The sequence below is a fragment of the Colobus angolensis genome, unplaced genomic scaffold, assembly GCF_000951035.1.
Source record: "Colobus angolensis palliatus isolate OR3802 unplaced genomic scaffold, Cang.pa_1.0 Scaffold431, whole genome shotgun sequence".
Taxonomy (NCBI): Eukaryota; Metazoa; Chordata; class Mammalia; order Primates; family Cercopithecidae; genus Colobus; species Colobus angolensis.
Genome location: NW_012117722.1, coordinates 1,960,856 through 1,983,464, shown reverse-complemented (window position 1 = coordinate 1,983,464; position 22,609 = coordinate 1,960,856). Strand labels below are relative to the sequence as shown.

Sequence of the window (22,609 nt, the reverse complement as noted above, 5' to 3'; positions counted from 1 at the left end):
GTTTCAAACAAACTTTATTAATTCAAAAACAGCAGTAGCCAAATCTCACAGGCCATGTCTTGCTAATACTTGCTGTAGAAGCTCAATTCCTTGTTTACTAAGTACCACCTAAAGTAAGGAAAATAGTCCTCTTGCTTTCTATTTCTAATTGCAATCATTACTCCTCCACTGTCATATAAAACCACTTTATTTGAGGCTTGTGTCATCCAAGCTGTGATACCATCTATTCTTCTTTAATATAATGACCTCCTGGTTATCCCAGGAGAATGAAAGACATTGACAAATGTTTGTGACATGATTATGTTTGGGAAAAGATTCTCCTCTTGGATCTTAACATACTTAGATCTGGAATCATTTTTGGTAATTTGACGAGTCAGCCCTTTCGATAATTCGTTATGCATCAGCGTGCCTTTCTCAACTCCAGTGTCCCTTCATTCCACTCCATGTTGAACTCATACCCATGGCTACACTGTACTTACGAAATTTCAGCCAACATTCCATTCTATTACTGTGATGTCTTATCCTTCTTTTTCTCTCGCTCCGTTCTTCTCAGCTGCTTTTTAGACTCATTTGTGATTCCTACTACATTTTCTTAAGTCTCCCTGCCCTTCGTGCTTTTACTCCCTTCCTGACTCAAGCCTCAGACTCTATGGATTACTTTTGTCATTCATGTATTACTCTTTGTTTTTCTATCCTAGTCATCTTGCAAATCTACATTACTGTTTTTATACCTAGCCTTTGAGCTGTTCCAAAAAAAGATCACACAGACACACAGAATCAGCAGCACTGTAGGTCCATGGGGTCCCTATCTAGTTATCCCTAGTTAGCTTCCTATCTATTCCCTTAGATACTCTCCCAAATTTTCACCTTTCCTCAAACTTCATATTTTCACTGCTCCCTTCATTTCTCACAATTAGTTTTGCTTTTCCTTTCTACTTTATCTTTGAAATTCAAGACATTTCTTTCTACTTACCAATATTAACTAACCTATGTTTTCCTTTTAGTTCAGTGAAAGATTTATAATCTGTTCAGGAATAATTACCCTCTCCATTTTGGAACTCATTCCTTCTCATCAGTATCTTTAAACTCTTCCCCTTTTCAGTAATTAATCCTTTAATAGATAAAGTTATTCCCGTTTCTTCCATCTTAATAATAATAAATATTTCTCTTGATCACTTACTCTGTACTTGTCCCCCTATTTCCCCTTTTATGAGGGGGTTGGGGGGTATGGTTGAACCTTTTGAAAGAGAACAGTCACTTTCATTACTTCCCCCTTTTTTTCACTTTTTTGGTTTTTGTATGTACCACTACACTGAAGCTTGCCAAATCCAGTGATCTCTTTTCTTTTATTTGAACATTAAGATATTTAAGACTACTGAAAACTCCTTCTTGAAATACTTTTCTTTCTCCATTTTTGTGGGATCCACTTCTCCTGGTTTTTTTTGCATCTTGGCTTTTTTTCTGCTTCCTATATGGGCTTCTTTTCTTTCCTTGCCCCTTTATGAAAGCTGTTCTTGTGTTTTGGCCTCTGTCTTCTGCTCTTCTCACTCTGTACATTCTTCTTGGACACCATCATTCCATATCCATCTTTACCATTGGTAGCTCTCAAATATTAATATATATCTCTAGCTTGTCCTATATGCTGTGCTCTAGACTTATATACCTAGAGGCCTACTTAGCATCTTCACAGAGATGTCTCATGGGTGCTTCAAATCTAGCGTTTTCAGACAGTGCATCTGTTCCCTCTGATTAGTTCTCTGGATTCCACATCTACTGGAATGGCATCACCTCTGCCTAGTGAGAAACTTAGAAACTGTTCTTGAGTCTGCTTTCTTATTTATACCCCATATCTACCGAATTACCAAGTTTTAAAACATTTAATCTTCTTAGTGGCTGATGGATGCTTCTCTTCTTCTTCTTTGCCACTGCCTTAGTTCAGCCTTCATCACTTTTACTTAGATTATTGTTCAAACTAGTTACCCTTCCACATATATACCCCCTTCTCCCCATTCTCACTTCCTCGTTAGATGAAATGATCATCCAGTGAAGCCATAGATTATATTGGCCATCTAATATCAAACCATACTGGTCCCATTTGAAAATCTTTCATGATGCTTTGTGGTGTCCACAGTGAAGTTTAGATTCCATGGATAAGAGCATCAAGCCCTCTATAACCTGTCTCTGATTCTGTTTTCTTTTTATCCTACACATACATACACAAACACACACACACACACACACACCCTTTGCTGTGGTCATGCTATTCATGGTTTTTGATTGCTTGCATTTTCTCATGCTTTTTGTATCACCCATTCCCCCTCATGTATTTACTCACCTTTTCAGAAATAATTCTGTTTATCTTCTAAAATTAAACTCTAATGCCACCTGCTATCAAAAGCTTTTCTTGATGCACTATCTGATTTAATGCTCCTGTATTCTCAGAATACTCTCTATATACCTTTGGAGTTTTTTGAGACAGGGTCTCTGTCACCCAGGTGGGAGTGCAGTGGCACAATCATAGCTCACTGCAGCCTTGAACTCTTGGATCAAGCAATTCTCCCACCTCAGCCTCCTAAGTAGCTGTCCCATATATACTTTTATATCCCCAATCTTATGTCTCCAGGACTGATTTCATTAATGAATTTCAATCCTCATTTGCCTGCTAGACATCTCAATTTACATATCATACTAAATACATCTAAAACAGCATACTGTCTTCTTTGGCCACTTCTCCTGTTGTCTTTTTTTTTTAATGGTACTATTCTCTCAATTACTTCTTTGAGACATCTTCAGGTCATCTTTGTTTGACCTCACTTCTTTGCCTCCCATATCTCAAAATTGTTAATATTGTCTCTGAACTTCCATACCATTATAAATCAACCTTTTACCATACTCATTATAGTTTATCTCATGTCAGTTATTTTTATGTCTTAACTTCCTTTCCTTAAGTAGGATCTGTCATGACAACTCATTCCCATTTCCCACATACATTCAGTATGTACCATAGCTCTTCTAGTATATACCGATTGAATTAACAAATCAATGATATTTTAATATTATTTTCAATATTCAAAAACAGTTTAAATATTATATAGTAAGATATAAGTCTAGCCCATATAATCAGTGACTGGTAGTTCCAAGTCCAAAGTTACTTGGATTTGTGAACTTAAGCCCTGGCCATTTAAATCTACATCTGTTTTTATCCTCATTCGTATCACCCATGTTTTCCATTCTACTCTTGAAATATTTGATATTAATAGATTTAGTTATTGAAAATACCACTACTTTTGAGTCCTGCTTTAGCTTTTTCAGGATTCTGCCTTAAATGTTGTTCTTAATATGAGAAAGAGATTTGGGAATGATTATTACAGGTACTATTATTAGAATCAGTGAAAGGAAAATTCTCTTATAGATTGGGTTTTATGATTTTGTTTGTAATGATACAAAGCATCAATGGTAAGTTTCTTACAATATACAGAAATATATACTTGATTGATCAAATTACAAGATATTCCTACAAAATGAAACATGGTATATACTTCTCATGCAAGAAAAACAACATTAGCTAGAACCATTTTGTGGAGCTATGGAGTTCATACCCTTTGCTGACAGGTTAGGAAATGTGTGAAAGGCAGAGCTGAACATAAGTGTTCCTGAGGTCTATGTCTTTATACGGCATTATACAAAGTAAAATTTAATTAGCAATAGTAATAGCAGCATAAGAATATCTAAACTGTAAAGAAAATATAACTGTAAAGTTTTACAATATAGATTAATCCATGGCCTTCCACATCTTTACAGATATGTGTGTTAATAAGTTTCTAATTATTAACAGGAGTGAGTATATCTTTTGTACTTGAGCTGTTCTTAAGGATTAGTTCAATTTTTTTCTTTTAAGTTATTAAGTTATTATTCGCCTTATAATGCATGATCTGGTTGTACTAGTCTAAAACTGTTAAGAAGCAAACTCAGACATCACACATAGGTATTAGTTATAGTTCAGACACTGACTAGGCTACCTAATTTAAATAAACTCCAGTTTCCTTATTGGTAAAATGAGAATAGTAGTATCTCACAAGATTATTAAAAGGATTAAGTGAGATAATATGTGTAAAGTGATTCTGTAGCGTTCAAAACTTAGTAAATGGTAAATGGTAAAAAAAAAAAAAAAAAATGAAGAAGTGACTTAAATAATACTACTATCATAAGCTGGGTGTAGTAGCTCACACCTGTAATCTCAACACTTTGGGAGGCTGAGGTGGGTGAATTGCTTGGGCTTAGGAGTTTAATACCAGCCTGGGCACCGGGCATGGTGGCTCACACTGTAATTCCAGCTCTTTGGGAGGCTGAGGCAGGCAGATCACCTGAGGTCGGGAGTTCGAGACCAGTCTGACCAACATGGAGAAACCCCATTTCTACTAAAAATACAAAATTAGCCAGGCATGGTGGTACATGCCTCTAATCCCAGCGACTTGGGAGGTTGAGGCAGTAGAATTGCTTGAACCTGGGAGGCGGAGGTTGCAGTGAGCCGAGATCTTGCCATTGCACTCCAGCCTGGGCAACAAGAGCAAAACTCCATCTAAAGAGAAAAAAAAAAAAAAAAAAAAGACCAGCCTGGGCATCATGGTGAAACCCCATCTCTATAAAAGATACAAAAATTAGCTGGGCATGGTCATGCATGTACACCTGTCATCCCAGCTACTCCAGAGGCTGAGGCACAAGAATTGCTTGAACCAGAGATATGGAGGTTGCAGTCAGCTGAGGTCGTGCCACTACACTCCAGCATGGGGGATAGAGCCAGACTTTGTCTTAAAAACTAAAAAAGAGCCCACTACTTCCAGGCATGGTGGCTCACACCTGTAATCCCAGCACTTTGGGAGGCTGAGGCAGGTGGATCACCTGAGGAAAGGAGTTTGAGACCATCCTGGCCAACTTAGTGAAACCCCATCTCGACTAGAAATATAAAAATTAGCCAGGCGTGGTGGTGGGCGCCTATAATCCCAGCTACTAGGGAGGCTGAGGCAGGAGAATCACTTGAACCCAGGAGGTGTGGGATGCAGTGAGCCGAGATCGCACCATTGCACTCTAGCCTGGGCAACAAGACTGAAACTCTGTCTCAAAAAAAAAAAAAAAAACTGCTAGCATTATAGATTACAAAAATTGACTTTTACACAAACAATATATATCTATTTTAGGAAAAATTTTTTAACAAAATTTTTATCTAAATGCTGATACTACTAGCTATAAAAATTATTTGAATGACTTAAAATTGTTTTTATGTTTTAAGATTTATCTTTGTACTCACAAATTTATTAGTATATACCTGAATTGAATTAATATCCATTTTTGGAAAAAACATTAAAGAGTACTATTTTCTGGCTGGGCACAATGGCTCATGCCTGTAATCCCAGCACTTTGAGAGGCCGAGGTGAGTGGATCATCTGAGGTCAGGAGTTTGAGACCAGTCTGGCCAACATGGTGAAACCCTTCTCTACTAAAAATACAAAAAAATTAGTCCAGTGTGGTGGCACACACCTGTAATCCCAGCTACTCAGGAGGCTGAGGCAGGAGAATCGCTTGAACCCAGGAGTTGGAGGCTTCAGTGAGCTGAGATCCTGCCACTCTACTCCAGCCTGGGCAACAGAGCAAGACTCCATCTCAAAAAGAAAAAAAGTACTATTTTCTGGTAATTGTGACTAATGCATTGGTTAATACTAAAATACTTGAAAAATAATAATAGCTAATACACATGTAACATTTACCATGTTCTAGGTATGATTTAAACACACAAACGTATTAGCTTATTTAACTCTCTGGGGTAGGAATATTGTCCCCACTTTGTAGATGAGGACACTGAAGCACAGAGAGATTGAATGACTTGCCTGAGGTCACTTAGCTTTATGAAAAGCTAGTAAGCATTCGTGCATGGTTCAGACTGCATCATGTTAAGCCAATAATGTACGTTTTCAAGAACTTAAGCTGCCTCTAATTGCACTTTTAAATATCAACAAGTATTTCAATTGATTTTAAAATTATAATGTTGTAGAGATGGAAACAAGTGTCTCGAACTATTTCATGTGGGGTGTTAGGTTTTGGGTTTTTTGAGCGGCGGGGGGCATCATCTAATGAATTGTGAGAAATGAGTAGTCCATCCCTAGAACGTTGCTGTGCCTGTATATTTACATATAAATTACTTTATTCACAAAATAGAATATATAGGTTCACATCAAACAAATAAATAAAACAGGAAAACACAGAACAAAGAAAAAGAGTACTTAACCAATATGCTATTCTCAAGTGTTTTAAAACAATCAAAAGTGATCATTTCTTTTTTATATTTTATTCTTCTTAAGCTACAGTCTTGGATGTCCTGGTTTGATTATTGCTTCAGTTTCTTCTGAACAGCGAATTTTCTGTTCTTTTGGAAAAACCTAAAATTACTTGTCTAAATCAAAATTCAGGCTTTTGCCCTTTTTGCCTTTTTTATTTAAGCAAAGCCTCTTCTGTGGGTCATCCTTTTGAAACAGTGTTTTTCTATGCAACATATCATTAGTTAATAGCTTTCCTTTTATTGAAAGCTGTTCATTATTTTAAAATGAAGAAAGCTTTTTAAAAGCCTAAAGTAATTTGTGTGTTTTGTAAAACAATTGAGAAATACTATATTTTTTATAAAAATCATAAATTTATTGGGTGAGAAATTACCTTTTCTTGTGAACACAATAGATCTGGTAAAGGGTTACAGAAATGTTACTTTTAAAGGGAAATTACCTATTTTGATTAAGGAATTAAAATTATAAACATTCATTAAATTTTTATAGCAACTTTTGAAAAAACCTATGGTATTCTACAGATTGCTAATAGAATATATAAATAATTTGCAGGTGGCATACAAGCATCTCAGCATTGAATAGCAGGGGAAAGAAAGATGAAGGAGCTAGAGCAATGCGAAAAGTAAAATAAATATATAATATACAGACATTTGATGACACCGGTGTTAAAGTAGTCAAGGTTATATTACTAAAGCAGAGAGAGGAATCATGGCCACTCTGACATTCCATAATGAGGGCTCAAAATAGCCAAAAAAGAACCTGTTCATTGTTGGAATTTCAAAAACAAAATATCCTTATTTTAAGATCTTCCTAAAAACAACTTGCTTAGAGCCTTTTTACCAGCTGTTGAATTCTGACGAATAAAGTATAAAAATTAAATAAAGCTCCTGCTGTCCTACTGAGGCACAAAGTACTCTTTGTATCCAGGAGATTACAGAGGGATTTAATCTTAGGTATCACTTTTGATATGTAAATAATATGTATATTTTGTTTCTGAAAGTGTGGGAAAGAACCAGCATCAGCTAACATTGTTTTAGGAAGAAAATTCATTCAAATTTATGTAAAATGAGTAAAAATAAGAATAGTCTGATACTGTTTAGAGTATTTATCAGTTTTAAAAGTACAGAGTTTTCTTAGCTTCAACACTATTGACATTCTGGGCTGGAGAATTCTTTATTTTCAGGGGTTGTCGTGAACATTGTAGCATGTTTAGCAGCATCCCTGGCCTCTGCCCACTAGATGCCAGTAGCACATACACTTTTCCACCCTCAGCGGTGACAACCAAAAATACCTTCAAATGCTGCAGAATATTCCTTGGGGCAGAAAATCACCAGTTTAGAACCACTGCTTTAGCCAGTTCCAGCGAGTAAACACAAAATGACTAAAGTGAATTGCATTAAAACTCTGAAGTTTTAGAACAAATGAGTAGCCACAAGAATTGGAAAGACTTTAGATTATGAAGATGAAAGTTGCAATTAAGGTGTTCATATATCAATCATGTTATATAGTCCAGAGCAATATGGAAGATTTATTTTAAACTTTTTCTTGGTAAAAAGTAACAACATACTTACAAATTTTTCTGGTTAAACCTTGTCATCCTATAAATAGGGAAATCTTGTCACTTTCCCAAATTAAAGGTAACCGTTCAACAAATAATTGGGCACTTGAGGGGCTCAGTGAAGTATTCACCCACAGACTAGTTAACTAGGTTGTCTTTGAGGAGCTAGAATCAAGGTAGGTGTAGAAAAGATGAACCTAGAATATTAGCTCCCAAAGTAGACTTCCGGCATTTTTGTTGGCTGTACTTCAACACAGATGAAGTACTGCTGTAATTCCTACCAGCACTGCACCTCTGGAGCTTGCTGTCTTCACTTTGAGTTTCTGCCTTCTGTAGCCAACACTGCTAGACAAGAAATTGAAACCAAAAGATCCAAAAAGGGCCATAATATATTTAACTAACTTGGTTCTTGGCTAATATAAAAAGCAAACCTTCTGTGTAAAAGCACAATATTAGTATTAATACACTTGTTGAATAACTAGAAAACTGGTTACCAAGTTTAAAATGCATTTTTAAAGTATGGTACTGTTGTAAGAATCACATTTAGAAGTATAACAGCATAGTGTGTTTAATCAGTATCAGAATTTTTACATTTATTTTCTTATCATGGAAACTGAGAGTGAAAGGGTATCTTTGAAATCCTCTGACTATTCTTTACTGATTTTGCCTACTTCCACTGAGCTGCATGAACATGAGGAGCCATAGACACTTCTTGCAGGGATCTCAGTCTAAAGCAGTAATTCCAAACCTTAGTGTTTCTCTAGAGAAGTACATCAGAATCTCTGCAAAGAGCTATTTTGAAAAATGTCTTTAATATAATTTTATTTGGAAAAATGTAATGCCTTTTATTCTTAAAAATATAGAAATCTTTTAAAAATCTTAATCAGTGGGAAATTTGTGAGGAAGTTTTAAATGATCGTGTAATCTGGCAAATACATAATTAATTCACAGAGCACACATCTGGAGGTAACATGTAATATTGTTTATGCCTGAGTGGTATAATGTGTACTGCTGTTCCTAATACATAACAACCCAACAGAAAAAAAATGGGCAAAAGAGAAAAGAGGTAGTTAGCTACCAACAAATAAAATTAAAAATACATGTATATGGAAAGCCAATAAACAATAAGTTAATCATTTTTGTCATTAGGTTGGTAAAAATTTAAAAGATGCTATACAGTATTGATGAGTGTGTGAAACAGAAATCTTCATATATTAATGGTGGAAGGAGAAATTACCTTTTTGGAGAGTACATTTATCAGAATTTTAAGAATGTACTCAACAATTCCACTTTTGGGATTTTTCCTACAGAAATCTCACATAATTAGGTAAAAGCTATTCATTGCAGTGTTATACTTTTTTTATGTCCCTTCCCCTCTGAAGTGGAATGGAATGTCCTTCGCTAGGGAAATAGGAAACATACTAAAAGTTAATCCTGGTAATTCCATGTAGTAGTTAAAAGAATGAGATAAATTTATTTATACAAACATGAAAAGCTGTCCCCAAAATATTAAGTGAAAAAAAGACATAAAATAGCATAACTACTATAATCCCAGTTATATTTTTAAAATGAAAAATAAATCATATATATACCAAGAAAGGAATTTGGAATAAAATACAGACATGCCTTGGAGATACTGTGGATTTGGTTCCAGATCACCATAAAAAAAGGTGAGTCACATGAATTTTTTTTGTTTCCCAGGGCATATAAAAGTTATATTTACACTATACTATAGTCCAGAATGTACAATAGTATTGTGTCTAAAAAAAAACATACTTTAATTTTAAAATACTTTATTGTTAAAAATGCTAATGATTATCTGAGCTTTCAGCTAGTCATAATGTTTTTGTTAATCAGGATGGTGGTTGCTGAAGATTGAGGTGGCTATGGCAATTTCTTAAATTACATCAACGAGGTTTGCTGCATTAATTGACTCTTCCTTTCACAAAAGATAATCTCTGTAGCATATGATGCTGTTTGATAGTATTTTACCCATAGTAGAACTTCTTTCAAAATTAGAATCAATCCTCTCAAACCCTGCCACTGCTTTTTCAACTAAGTTTATGTAATATTCCAAATCTTTTGTTGTCATTTCAACAGTGGTCACAGCATCTTTACCAGGCATAGATTCCATCTCAAGAAACCACTTTCTATGTTCATCCATAAGAAGCAACTCTTCGTCTATTCAAGTTTGATCATGAGATTGCAGCCATTCAGTCACATCTTCAGGCTCCATTTCTAATTCTAGTTCTCTTGCTATTTCTACCACATCTGCAGTTACTTTCTTCACTGAAATCTTGAACCCCTCAAAGTTATCCGTGAAGGCTGGAATCAGCCTCTTCCAAACTTCTGTTCATGTTGATATTTTGACCTCCTCCCATGAATCATGAATATTCTTAATGGCATCTGTAATGGTGAATTTTTTCCAAAAGGTTTTCATTTTACTTTGCTCAGATCCATGAGAGGAACCACTACCTATGGCAGCTATCACCTTACAAAATGTATTTCTTAAGTAATAAGACTTGAAAGTCAAAATAACTAATGGATCACTTGGGCTGCAGAATAGATGTTGTGTTAGCCCACATGGAAACATCATTAATCTTCTTGTATATCTTCATGAGAGGTCTTGGTTGAGTACGGGGATTGTTAATGAGCAATAATATTTTGAAAGGAATCTTTTTTTCTGAGTTGTAGGTCTCAACTGTGGGCTTAAAATATTCAGTAACCCATGCTGTACACAGATGTGCTGTAATCCAGGCTTTGTTGTTCCATTAATAGAGCACAGACAGAGTAGATTTCATATAATTCTTAACGGCTTAAAGTAGCCGTTTCATATAATTCTTAACGGCTTAACAGTGAAAAGTAGCCCTTTTTATTTTCTTCACGAACTTTTCCTTTGCATTCACATCTTGACTAACTCTTTTGCATAAGAAGCCTGGTTTTCAGCCTGTCTTGGCTTTTGACATGCCTTCCTCACTAAGCTTAATCATTTCTAGCTTTTGATTTAAAGTAAGAAACAGAGCCAGGCATGGTGGCTCACACGTGTAATCCCAGAACTTTGCGAGGCCAAGGCTGGGGATCACTGAAGCCTAGGAGTTTGAGATCAGCCTGAGCAGCACAGTGAGATTCTATTTCTACAAAAAATAACAAAAATGTACCCAATGTGTTGTCGCATACCTGTCGTTTCAGCTACCTCGGAGGTTGAGGTGGGAGGATCCCTTGAGCCCAGGAGGTAGAGGCCACAGTGAGTCATGATTGCACCACTGCACTGTAGCCTGGGTCAGGGTGAGACCCTGTCTCAAAAAAATAAAAATAATTAATGTGAGAAACATGTGACTTTTCCTTTCACTTGAGCATTTAGAGGCCATTGTGGGGTTATTGATCGGCCCAATTCCCATATAGTTGTGTCTCAGGGACTAGAGAGGCCCAAGGAAAGAGAGAGAGACTGGAAATGTCTCTCCCGTTGGTGAAGCAGTCAGAGTATAGTTCATAAGTTCACCGTCTTATATGAGCGTGGTTCATGGCATTGCAAAACAATTCCAATAGTAACATCAAAGATCACTGATCACAGATCACTGTAACAGATATAATGAAAAAGTTTGAATATTGTAAGAATTACCAAAATGTGACACAGAGACACAAAGTGAATATGTACTATTGGAAAAATGGTGCCAATGGACTTGCTCAACGCAGGGTTGCCACCTTCAATTTGTAAAAAACATAATATCTGCAGAGCACAGTAAAGCAAAGTACAGTTAAACAAGGTATACCTGTATAAAACTGTGATTGCTTTATAAATATTGAATATGAAAAAGTTAAACATTTTAAGTGTACAATCTTCTGGAGTTGTAAACAATACTAACAAACATCTGGCAAAATGTTTTATTACTATGAATTTTCAGAAAGAACAGACATCAGTGACATTAAATAATGTATCTTATATAAGTAATCCAGATACAATTGAGTCTGGTTTCTGCTTTTGATAAGAAACCCTTTGTATAAACCTCAGTTAAGAAAAATGCAAAAAAATGAGGTATGCCTGTACACAACTGTTAGCTGTGTCCTTAGTGAATGGCAGCACGGGCAGCAGTGGGGTTGGGGGAAGGCAAGAGGAGCTAGTAAAGGGGAATAGTTGAAGATTTTTTTTTTTTTTTCTGAGATGGAGTCTTGCTCTGTTGCTCAGGCTGGAGTACAGTGGCGTGATCTCGGCTCACTGCAACCTCCACCTTCTGGGTTCAAGCAATTCTCCTGCCTCAGCCTACCAAGTAGCTGGGATTACAGGTGCCCACCACCATGCACAGCTAATTTTTTGTATCTTTGGTAGAGACAGGGTTTCACCATATTGGCCAGGCTGGTCTCAAATTGCTGACCTTGTGATCCACCCGCCTCGGCCTCCCAAAGTGCTGGATTACAGGCATGAGCCACTGCACCCAGCCAGACGGCTTCAGTTCTAAAAATGAAAAAGGGTAGGGTGAGAGGTAACACAGTTATATGTCACCTATCCAGAACCCTTGAGAAATACACATTTCAGGAGCCACTTACAGAATTATTAAAAATCAAATCTGTTGTTAGTCAATATATTTGAGAGCCTACTGTTTGTTCAGCACTAAGCAACAATATATTTTTAATTTGTTTTCACTTGGAGAGAAATTAATAAAATATTTTACGTCTTTTTTTTAATATAGAGCACTAAAAATAGTTTAACCCAGCCTCTTCCAACTGTTTTCACATCAGGGCATCAATAGCAAATGATTATATTTTCAAAGCACAATTGGGTAAGCCATTATTAGATAAACCAGTGAACCAACCAGGTTGTTCCCCCAGCAGAGGGGACCAGCCTGGGGACTTCAGCCCTACCCAGTCATCTGAGAATGCTAACCAGATCAGTTTCTGGACCCACCTATAACTGCACACCATAGGAAGTTCTCCTTTAACCTGTTGATTTGTTTACATTCATTAACAGTAGTTCCATACTACGCTGAAATAAAATGATATTCTCAGAGATACAGATTTTAACCCTAAACTAATCAGTCTCCTGATCCCTAGTCCAATATGTCCTTTCTTCTCAACTAGACTGCCTCAGCTTGGGTAAGTTCCTAGTTCCGACCAAAAGTTAGGGCCAGATTTTGATGTTAAAGACTACTTAGCTAAATTGAGTGGACCTTAATATATGGGAGCCAATATTGATATTTTTTGAGGGAAGACATATACTTTATGATTTATAATTTTAATCTGATACTTTAAACTGGGACAGACCAAAGATACAGTCACTTTTTTATCCCTCCCAGAGATATTGCATAAGTTAATTTTTATAGTGGATGTGGAATTTTCTAAACGTTACAATGAAATTTTTTTTAAAGAAAACGGAAGCAGATATAAATTTAAAATCCTTCCAAAAAATTAAAAATAAAATTTAACTTGAAAGAAACATATAAAATAAAACTCTCAGGAAAGAAATTTATAATGGAAGTCATGAGATCAGCAAGTAGAGAATAGCAGTGATACTGGTAAGAAGAGAAAGCAACATATACTACATATGAAGCAAGCCAAACTTGATAATGTAGTATATATGAGGGAATTAATAATTAAAGCTGGCCAATATTTCTCATTGGACTAGAATAAGAATAGGCTTATAGAATAAAGAATTTAAGATAGCAAGCAAAATTTTGGAAATAGAATTTGGTGTTAGGAATAGTGAATGTTAAAGTGACACAAAGCTTTGTGCCAAGTTATCTGGCAAGAAAAGGAGGCCAGAAATTTAGATTTGATGAGCAGATATAAAAATGATAATTAAAAGCAGAGAGAATGATGAGTAAAGAATAAAATGTCATATATGCCTGGAAACAAAGTAAGGTTTGTTTTCTCCTAAAATTACCCATCAGAAAGGAGAGTGCTGCCTTATATTCAAATCACTAACACAAGGTGAGATCTCAGTTACTTATTTTCACTTACTTGGAGAAGACATACTGGCCTGAAATAACCGTTGTATTTTGGATGCAAATTCAGGCTACCAGGTAGTATTAAAATTTGGTCAAATAAGATAAGACCTGAGAATTGACCCTTAAACTTTTAGCATTGTCTAGGTCATTGGTGATCTTGAAAGAGCAATTTATATGGAGTAATTAGGAAGAAAGACTTCTGAGAATAGGTTAAGTAAAGAACCAGAAGAAAGGAAGAGAAGGGAGACACATAGAAAACTCATGAAGAATTTTGTTACAACACTGTGCCAAGAAATGGGTAATAGAGGAGTATAAGGTCCAGGTACAGGTTCGTTTATTTGGTTTTTGGGGGGTTTTTTGGTTTTTGTTTTTGTTTTTTGAAACAGAGTCTCGCTCTATCGCCCAGACTGCAGTGCAATGGTGCGACATCGGCTCATCCGCCTCCCGGGTTCAAGCAATTATCCTGCATCAGCCTCCTGAGTAGCTGGGATTACAGGCGCCTGCCACCATGCCTGGCTAATTTTTGTGTTTTTAGTAGAGACGGGGTTTTGCCATGTTGGCCAGGCTGGTCTCGAACTCCTGACCTCAGGTGATCCACCCTCAGCCTCCCAAAGTGCCGGGATTATAGGCGTGAACCACCATACCTGGACATTAATTATATTTTCATAAAATATGAAATCTCAGCTCATTCTATTGGAATTATAGATTTAGCTCATGCAATTTATGGGAAATGTATGCCATAAAATCCAATTGGCAAAGCCATTTCTCACTGTCAAACAGTCAACTCAAATTGACTTTTTGTCAGAAAAAGTTAGACTTTATATTTTGCTTGGTTTTCCAGAGACTATACCCTAGGGCCATATACCTTAATAAGATCTGAAATAGATTGGAGAGATAATATCTTTATCTTGTAAAGTGGGAGAAAATCAAGTCACTTTTAGAAAAGAGCTCATCTGGAGGTTGGGATCTGGAAATCAATTTTCTTTTTTTCTTTTTTATTTTTAGAGACAAGCTCTTGCTCTGTCACCTGGGCTGGAGTGCAGTGCTGCAACCATGGCTCACTGCAGCCTGCACCTCCTGAGCTCAAGGAGTCCTCACACCTCACCCTCCTGAGTAACTGAGACTACAGTTATGCAACACCACACCTGGCTAATTTTCGTAATTTCGTAGAGACAGGATCTCACTTTGTTGCCCAGGCTGGTCTCAAACTCCTGGGCTCAGGCAGTTTTTCCCCCTCGACCTCCCAAAGTTCTGAGATTACAGGCATGAGCCACCTCGCCCAGCCTGGAAATCAGTTTTCTTAAAGCTATACACACCTGGCCGGGCACGGTGGCTCAAGCCTGTAATCCCAGCACTTTGGGAGGCCGAGACAGGCGGATAATTAGGTCAGGAGATCGAGACCATCCTGGCTAACACGGTGAAACCCCGTCTCTACTAAAAAAATACAAAAAACTAGCTGGGCGTGGTGGCAGGCACCTGTAGTCCCAGCTACTCGGGAGGCTGAGGCAGGAGAATGGCGTAAACCCAGGAGGCGGAGCTTGCAGTGAGCTGAGATCCGGCCACTGCACTCCAGCCTGGGTGACAGAGCCAGACTCCATCAAAAAAAAAGAAAAGCTATACACACCTATCTACACCATAGAGAGTCTTAGATGACTCCAGGGGTAAATGTATGAATACCTGTGCTCTAGGACACATGGATGATTCCCAAAGTGGCACTGATAATGATGAAGATATTGGTGTCAAATTGAGTCATGAGATGTGAGAATGAAGGTGGGGGAGGAGTCATTTTTTCTTAATATTTTATACAATATTATTTTAAACATATGTTCAATTAACTTCTCTAATAGATACTTAATTATTTCATTTATCTTCTTAGGATTGTATACATTCAAAATGTCAGCTCCCCCAAAAAAGTGGTATAGTCTCATTAGGAAAAAGGAAGGATGGCCTTATTTTTGGCATAGATAGTATCATACTGTCACACTTGACTGTGTGTGAATCCATACTTTTCCCAAGATTAAGATCTTTAGGCCAGGAGTGGTGGTTCATTCCTGTAATCCCAGCATTTTGAGAGCCTGAGGTGGGTGGATCACTTTGAGGCCAGGAGTTCAAGACCAGCCTGGCCAATATGGTGAAACCCCATCTCTACTAAAAATGCAAAAATAAGCCAGGTGTGGTGGCCCACATCTGTAATTCCAGCTACTCAGGAGGCAGAGGTTGCAGTGAGCCGAGATTGCACCACTGCACTCCAGCCTGGGTGACAAAGCGAGACTCCATCTCAAAAAATAATAAAAATTTTAAAAAAGAAAATATAAATCATATTAGGCAAGTGTTATAAATGAAAAGAAAGTAAAAAGTCAGCTTTAAATGATTTCTTATGAGGTGTTTTGTTTGTTTTAATGGAAGAGTATAATTTTGTTTCTTTGGAAATAGTCCTAAATATTGACGAATACCTTTTGGAAGGTAAGAATATCATGGAATACTTTCTATAGAACATTAGTTCACATATTCTGTTTCCTGCCTATCTCCACACCACTGAGCAACAGTGATTGTTCCCAGTGCAAACACACATTCTCACTCAGCATCAGCACTACGTAACAGTGAAGTAGGGTTTTTTTGTAGAGAACATGTAGAAATTTGGAGAAAGGATTCATCAAGTATTGACAAAGACAGAAACTTAGTACTGCTAAGGAAATTTATGTTTTAGTCACTTAATATGATACAAATAACTTGTTTTAAATCTGGTTAACTACTGCATTATAATTTATTATATTATATTCACAGGGCTTCATTATTTCAAAAATGTTGTGCTAGTGGGATCTCTACAGGATCGCTATGTTCCTTATCACTCTGCCCGCATTGAAATGTGTAAAACAGCTTTAAAGGACAAACAGTCAGGTAATGGAATAAAAGTATTTCAAAGAGTTATAGATATTAATGAGCTCTTTCTGAAGCTTTTCTTATCTGTCACTTTCTCTCTTATCTGTCACTCTTCTCTTTCCTGTTACTTCCTTTCCACCCACTTATATTAACAGCTATCCTTCTTCCATTTTTCTTCCTTTCTTCTCACCTGCCACGTGAACTGCCTTTACCAATGAAGTAGTTCTTTCATCTAATTACAAATGCCTCTCCATTTTGCTGCCTCAGACGCAGTTCATACTTTGATTTCCTCTGAATTATTGGGACTGACAATTGCGGTCATCCTTGTCCCATGTTCTGCTATACCTCACTTTTACACAAAGGTGGCAGCAAGGATTTGCCCCTCTTTACTGATAGTAAATGATAAAGACTTTATTTATTTGTTCTTTTGCTATTTGTGAATAACAAAATAAATTTAAATTATAGCCATTTGGAGCCAGAAGGAAACTTGAGTCCTGTTTGCTCATTTTATAACTAAAGCCCAGAGATACTAAGTGGCTTAGCCAAAGTCAGTTAGTTAATTACAGACTTGGGTCAAGAACCTGGTCTCCAGCTGGGTGTGGTGGCTTCCGCCTGTAATCCCAGCATTTTGGGAGGCTGAAGCAGGCAGATCACCTGAGATCAGGAGTTTGAGACCAGCCTGGCCAACATGGTGAAACCCCATCTCTACTAAAAATACAAAAACTAGCCGGGCATGGTGGCGAGTACCTGTAATCCCAGCTACTTGGGAGGCTGAGGCTGGAGAATAGCTTGAACCCAGGAAGTGGAGGTTGCAGTGAGCTGAGATCGCGCCATTGCACTGAAGCCTGGGAGACAAGAACAAAACTCTGTCTCAAAAAAAAAAAAAACCTGATCTCCTACCTCTCATTATTGCCTCAAATCCGTTTTTGGAATGAGGCTGATTTTAAACTCTTAATCCTTTATTTTTCTACATTGTGACGGTGAACAGCTCCTTAAGGCAAGAACTCTCTTAAGCACATTTTTATTGGCAGTGCCTAACATGGTGCCTGGTACATGGTAAGTACTCCTTTATTGTACATTTGTGACATCAAAATAACCTTTTCTTAACTTCTGTTCTAGCAAAGGCTAGAGTCCACCTAAGGAAAAAATTCAGAAGAAGTTTAACCTTCAGATGAGTAGCTGAAACTAGATAAATGTCCCTTATTTTAACAGTAAGGTTCTGTGACATTGGGGGACAGGGGAAATCAAATGATGAAGATATGTTTAGACCTCTTCCTGTATTAACATATTTTTTAAATAGCATGGAACCACAAATCCAACCTGACTCATAATGAAAACTAAGAGGAGAGGTGGGAGTAAAAAGTTTTTGATGAGTATGTATTGAGTCAGTCTTTCTCTTAAACACCTCTCTTCTCTGTATCTGATTGTGCTTCTGTATACTTTTCCCTTCTTGTCATTCCTCAGGCAGCATCCTACCTGTCCTCTGAAATTTAATATTTACCTCTCTAAAGCTCACAGGTTCCATGGACACTGTTAGTACTCATTTACTAATATACAGTAGTGCATAAGCATTATGTTTTGCCCCTTAGAAGGCAGTTTATACATTTATGTGGATGTATTCTCATCTTTATCTTTTATGTGCTTAGTATGTATGACCTCAGTAAATCCATTGTAAGAATTAGCAAAACGTAGTTTGGGCGCAGTGGCTCATGCCTGTAATCCCAGCACTTTGGGAGGCTGAGGCAGGAGGCTCACCTGAGTCCAGGAGTCTGAGAGTAGCCTAGGCAACATAGCAAGACCCCATGTCTACCAAAAATAAAACATTAGCTAGGCTAATTTAAACGGTGGTGCATGCCTTTGTGGTCCCAGCTACTCAGGAGGGTTAAGATGTAAGGATCACTTGAGCCTGTGCTGTGGAGGCTGCAGTGAGTTGTGATCACGCCACTGCACTCCAGCCTGGGTAATAGAGTGACACCCTGTCTCAAAACAAAAAAAAAAAAGAATTAACCAAAAATAAGGAGAGAGGAGCACAAGTACTAAATAAACCCGCAGACCAAACAAAAGATCCTGTTTGTTATTTGAGCCAAGCTCACATGGTTCATCTGACTATAGGAGGTTGCTATTCTTTCGTAAAATAATTTGGAAGTTTTGACTGCCACAGAAACATTTTTAAAGTATTTGCTGTAGACCAAGTTTATAATTTTGCCTTATCAAAATGTCTCATCATGGCTAGCTTATTTTCATAATTGTTTAATGAGTTATAAGTGACTTAATGTTAAAGAAAATTATTTCTTTGTTATAGGCATTGCTTTGAGTTAAAAATACCAAATTTCGGCTGGGCGCGGTAGCTCATGCCTGTAATCCCAGCACTTTGGGAGGCTGAGGCGGGCATATTGCCTGAGGTCAGGAGTTCAAGACCAGCCTGACCAACATGGTGAAACCCTGACTCTATTAAAGATACAAAAATTGACCAGGTGTGGTGGTACATGCCTGTAATCCCAGCTACTGAGGAGGCTGAGACAGGAGAATCGCTTGAACCTGGGAGGCAGAGGTTACAGTGAGCCGAGACCACGCCGTTGCACTCCAGCCTGGGCAACAAGAGCGAAACTCCGTCTCAAAAAAAAAAAAAAAATTCAAATTTCAAGAATAATGTGTAATAAATTTGTTATTTCCACTTGACTAGATAATGTGATTACTTATATTTTCTATAAACAGTCCCAAAAATGATAGTTGAAGGAAAATTAAACCTTTTTAAAAACAGCCATTTTTCTGCTTTATATGGAAATAATGTAACTAAATTTTATAACTTATCTAAAAATTGGCATAGGTTTTTTTTTTTTTTCAGTTACTCATGTGAACTAATTTTCCTTTTTTCTGTTGGTTCCACAGGACAGATCTATTCTGAAATGATCCACAATTTGCTTCGCCCAGTTCTGCAAAGCAAGGACTGTAATTTGGTTCGCTACAATGTCATCAATGCATTGCCTAATACAGCTGATTCACTCATTGGGAGAGCTGCACATATAGCTGTTCTTGATTCGGAAATATTTTTAGAGAAATTCTTTCTGGTTGCTGCCCTCAAATATTTCCAATAGCATAAAAGCATTGTTAGCGACTGGACAATTACCTCATTCAACAATGTTTCAAATAATGTATTATATTAAAATGTAGATGCTGATAAGTTCTAAGAAATATTTATACCTTTTTATATGGAAGATAATTTATATCATCCATGTTTAGTGCTTTTTAAACATCAACTTTACTTTCTAGGTAATGTGGCTGTGCAATATTTTTTAATTTTATCTTTTTACTTTTCTATTACTTTTTCATATATTTTGCTACCTAAGTATTTCAGTGAAACTTTAAGCCCATACCTATGTCTGATTGTTTATCGGCTTTCCACAATTCTTACATCAGACTACATTATATTAGAGACCATTATTGCTAGAATAGCGTGAGATTTAAAATTTTCTAATACTGGGGGTGTTATTTAGTTAATTATAAATTTTACTTTTCACATATTACTGTGTTTTAACTGGAAATAAAATTATGGCTGCTACAATATATTTTTTGAAATCAACTTCTGTAGTTCTAAAATACACTGTTATCATACAATCAAACCAAGTAGTTCATATATGACAGTGTCATAAAAGTTTTCTATAAAGTCATTACTGTTGCTTAAACATACGTCATGCCTATTAAAATATATTTTCTACTGGTGATTTCAACATTATTTCTCATACTGACTTTTATTACTGGAAATTTTCCTGTTCATGTTGGCAGCAGATAAAGATCTTTGAATGTTTGAATGCCCTCTGCCTTGATTTGGTTGGAATTTTTGCTAAATTGGTAATGTTGCTTGAACTTTATGACTACATTTTCTTTTAACTTTTTTCATGGACTTCCTTATATGTACATAATAATTAAATGTTGAAATTTATGAAATACTTTTATGAATTTAGATAATTTTTAAATATTGTTAAAATTTATTGAACTAAAAAGTAATGTAAATAAAATAATTCATGTTAAAAATGGAACAAAATAATTAACTTTACATGTTTGGTGATACAGATGCAAATGTTTTTGATATATGGCGATGTTGAGTCTTTTGACTTCACTAAAGGTGCTGAATAGCATTAAATTCACTATTTTCCTTTTCTGTTTTACTTGTGAAAATAAAAATGCACTAAGGTTGGGTATAAGTTCTGTTTGCACTCACTAACTGTGACAGACAGAGGTTTTTGTAAGTATTTATTGTACAATTGATGCATGTTTATTTTTAGCATTGTGTTATTGCCTCTGGTGTTAATAAATGAACAAATGGCTATCTGGAGGAACAGCTACAACACTTGTAATCCTTTGCTTATTCTCAGAATACTAGAGGTATATATATTTTATTTATAAGATAGACCAGCCTAATTGTATAACTTAGAGCCTTTGTATATTTATAATTTACACATTTTGTATATATTAAGTATTATAGTTAAAATAATTTTGATTGCTATTGATAATTATTTACTTTTTAGAAAGTACTCAAAATTTTCATAAACTAATATCCCAAGTGCATTGTAACTAGAAAATATAAATATATTAATTAGCCACCACATATTTTTGCCAAGCACATTTTTTATATTCCTATATCTTGGCTCTGAGTTTGAAATGTGCATATTCTAAGTTTGGATAATTTTCAGGTTTATCAAATGACTCGTTCTTAATCATATAAATAGTATTCATAGTGGAGATTGCTCTTACCATAGTTGGTTGATTAGTTTTTGGTTATTTTAGTACAGTTTTAAAAGCACATTTGTGTTCATGGTTTAAAATCTAACAAATTTAACTTACTTGATTTATCTGGGAAACCATCACACACTATTCACTTCCAAATTCAGATTGTGGGAGATGGGGTGCAGTTCTAGGGGAGAGAGGAAACAATTATCTGAAATGGTATTACTTAATCTTACTTAAGAGAATCAATCTCACTGAAGTATACCAGTAGGAGTTCTTGGTTGCAAACAACAAAAAAAATTATAATCAACCTGAGCAGAAAAATAATTTATTGGAAGAGGATCAGGTAGCACAGAATTGATGGAAGGGCTGGAGAACCAGGTTTGGAAAACAAATAGAAGCCAAAGGAAAGTGGATGACCAAAATCATAGCCAAGTTCTGATGACCTCAAAAAGACCTAAACGACTGTATTCGCTAACCAGGATGACCCTGAAAACTGGATTTCAAGTACTTGTTTTATCACTTCAGATTCAAAGCGTAGTAGAATGTCCAACTGACCAAGTTTAAGTCTTCTGCCAGTGCTTGGGCTGTCAGGCATCAAAGACAGCAGGTGTATCTGACCTCGTTAGTTTCCACAGTAGAAAATAGGACCCTTGATTCTACCAAGGTTAACCAAACATATGAAATTGGTTTGATGACAGCACCAAATATAAACACATCAGGTGTAATGTAGTCCATCTTTTTTCTTCCCAACATGTGCAAGCATAATTCTCTCTCCATATGTACACATTGAAAATGCATCTTTCTGACATAGTACTACTATCGCTCATCCAGTTTTAAGTCCAGGACCTCAGTGTGATGTTTTCTGATTCTGTAATAATCTCATCTCAATAGTTTGCAACTCATAAACAAAATTGTGACCTAACCCCCACCCCAATACATAATTACAGTATGATAAGATAGGAAAGAACCTGGGTGTGGTGGCTTATGACTGTAATCCCAGCACTTTGGGAGGCTAAGGTGAGAGGATCGCTTGAGCTAAGAATTTAAGACCAGCCTGAGCAACATAACAAGACCCTATCTCTACAAAATAATTTAACTGAGCCTGGTGGCATACACCTGTAGTCCCAGCTACTTGGAAGACTGAGGTGGGAGGATCACTTGAGTCCAGGAGTTGC

At 36.5% G+C, this 22,609-nt stretch overlaps 1 protein-coding gene across 3 annotated transcripts in view; it reads left to right on the top strand.

Annotated features, from left to right (window-relative positions):
- The window catches only part of FAM135A (family with sequence similarity 135, member A), a 151,958-nt gene extending 130,909 nt beyond the window's left edge, over positions 1–21,049 (top strand). For all 3 annotated transcript variants that reach the window (XM_011957042.1, XM_011957041.1, XM_011957043.1), the window contains 2 exons: positions 16,611–16,724; positions 19,596–21,049. In XM_011957042.1, coding sequence (XP_011812432.1) covers positions 16,611–16,724; positions 19,596–19,801 — 320 coding nt within the window. In that variant the 3' untranslated portion in view covers positions 19,802–21,049. The remainder of the gene's footprint in view (positions 1–16,610; positions 16,725–19,595) is intronic.
- The last annotated feature ends 1,560 nt before the right edge of the window (positions 21,050–22,609 follow it).